Source organism: Halyomorpha halys, unplaced genomic scaffold, assembly GCF_000696795.3.
Source record: "Halyomorpha halys isolate HHAL.00 unplaced genomic scaffold, Hhal_1.1 Scaffold73.1, whole genome shotgun sequence".
Taxonomy (NCBI): domain Eukaryota; kingdom Metazoa; phylum Arthropoda; class Insecta; order Hemiptera; family Pentatomidae; genus Halyomorpha; species Halyomorpha halys.
Window position 1 is genome coordinate 850,932 of NW_027104949.1, and position 2,026 is coordinate 852,957.

The 2,026-nt window shown below is 36.7% G+C and overlaps 1 protein-coding gene across 3 annotated transcripts in view; it reads left to right on the forward strand.

Moving 5' to 3' along the window:
* The window catches only part of LOC106692839 (uncharacterized), a gene marked incomplete at its 3' end in the record, with an annotated part of 29,199 nt that overhangs the window by 9,504 nt on the left and 17,669 nt on the right, over nucleotides 1–2,026 (forward strand). For 2 of the 3 annotated variants that reach the window (XM_014439040.3, XM_067046466.1), the window contains 1 exon segment: nucleotides 836–1,046. In XM_014439040.3, the coding sequence (XP_014294526.3) occupies nucleotides 836–1,046 (211 nt within the window). 3 annotated transcript variants of the gene reach the window in all.

The window sequence follows — 2,026 nt, forward strand, 5'->3', positions numbered from 1 at the left end:
ACCCTATATATACAATATTCTTCGAATACACCCTATATATACAATATTCTTCGAATACACCCTATATATACAATATCCAAAATCCATATTCATATTTTTATGTTATGAGAATGCTGGTTAAAACTGATAAGGATAAAACGAAATATGTTGTATACACGGGAAAAATTCAGTGACATAGACATTGGAGAAAATACATTTGAAGAGGTTGAGGTAGATAGGTTTAAGTATTTAGGTTCTACTGTAACTAGAAAAAGCGAAATTTATGGTCTAGAGACAGGAAATGTTATTTTTCTATTGCAATTTCGAAATTGCTTATCTCGCGCCTTCTGTCCAAAACTTAAAGTTAGAATTTACAAAACTATTTTCCTTCTCACTGTTCTTTACGAATGCAAAATGTGGCCCCTTACTCCAAGTGTAGAACAGCGTCTTGAGGTTATTGAAAACAAAGTATAACATAACATATTTGGACTTAAAAAAGGATGAGTTAACAGGAGACTGTATAAGGCTACACAAAGCTAAATTGAGGGAACTACACCTGGGAAATGTAATTTAGGTTATAGCACTGCGGTGAATACGGCGTGTAAGGTTGTGGGGCTTATTAACGAGCGGATCCCTAAAATGTTAATTAATAATGAATCGACGAGTAAACATCCAAGGGGTAGATCGAAACATAGATGGGAGGATTACGTTTAGATTTGGGTTGGATACGGCTTTGAAACTCAGATAAGTAATAAAATTGATATCAAGGATTCAAAAAATGCTATATCCGGAAAAAATGAGGCTAGTGCCTCAATTATGAATCCTTAGTAACATTTGTTTATTAATAATTGGTCAGCTGTTGACAGGACGAGGGCTGAGAGTAAGAAGGTGACGATAAAAAAGAGCAACTCCACCGAGATGAAGGAAATCTTCGAGGAACTATGTCTCTCGAGGAAGAAGACGAGTTTCACGATGACCAGCGAGATGTCTTCTTCCGAGGCACATTCGAACGAGCAAGATGGAGAAGTACCTGATGAAGGTGTCTCCAGTATGATAGAAATGCTCAGGTAATTTCACACAGGCTAAGAAAGCGTTTTTTTATTTAGGAACAACTTTTGATCTGAAATTAGTCAAGTATATGTACGAAACGGGAACAGATATAACTACCAATTATTTATTATTATTGGCGCGACAGGCCGTGAAGATCCAAGGCCTAGCGCGATGTACTTAAGAAATACACCACGCGTTTCATGACGTGGTTTTCATTGAGTGGGTTCGTCACTCCCACGCCTATTGTTTTGAGTGCCACCCATTGGCTAACGGGGCTCACAAATACCCAGGGGAGGCTGTGAGTGAGTATTGTAAATTATATGCTCGAAAAAATCCCAGATATGGCCGAGGACTCGAACTCACAACCTTTTGGTTGGCAGACAGGCGCGTTACCACGCTGCTACAGTCACTCCCAACTTCTAATTGATAATTTCTTAAATATTAATGGGAACTGAAAAAACGAAATAAATTAGCACTGAGTATACAAGACCAAGCGTATATTTTATGTCGAAATAAACTCATGCCAAAACAATAATATTTTATTTTTTTGCGAGACCAAACAAATCAAATTTTAATGCTTAGTTTAAAACTAAATACCTATTTTATGAAAATTAAAAAAAAATGAGGAGAATTATCTTCTTCCACTTAAAACCCGTCAACTCTTAGTTTCCTCTCTTGTTTTCCCCCCACTTTGACTATGGCTGCCTGGTATATGATGGACTCTCGGGTAATCTCGAATCTAAACTTAAATGTCTTATGAATTTAGCAGTACGATTTATTTTCGGGATCATCAGAGATACGCAAGTTAAGGAACCGGTATTATAAATTTAAACAATTGCCCCTTGCCCATCTGAACCTATGTCACTTTAGACATATGGTTGCATATGTCCACATTCTCCTACAATTTTAGGGGTATTCATGATTTGGTGTTAAATGTAAAATGTTTTACCATGTTAAATGTTATAACTATAGGATTGTGAGCAGCCCTATTTGAAGT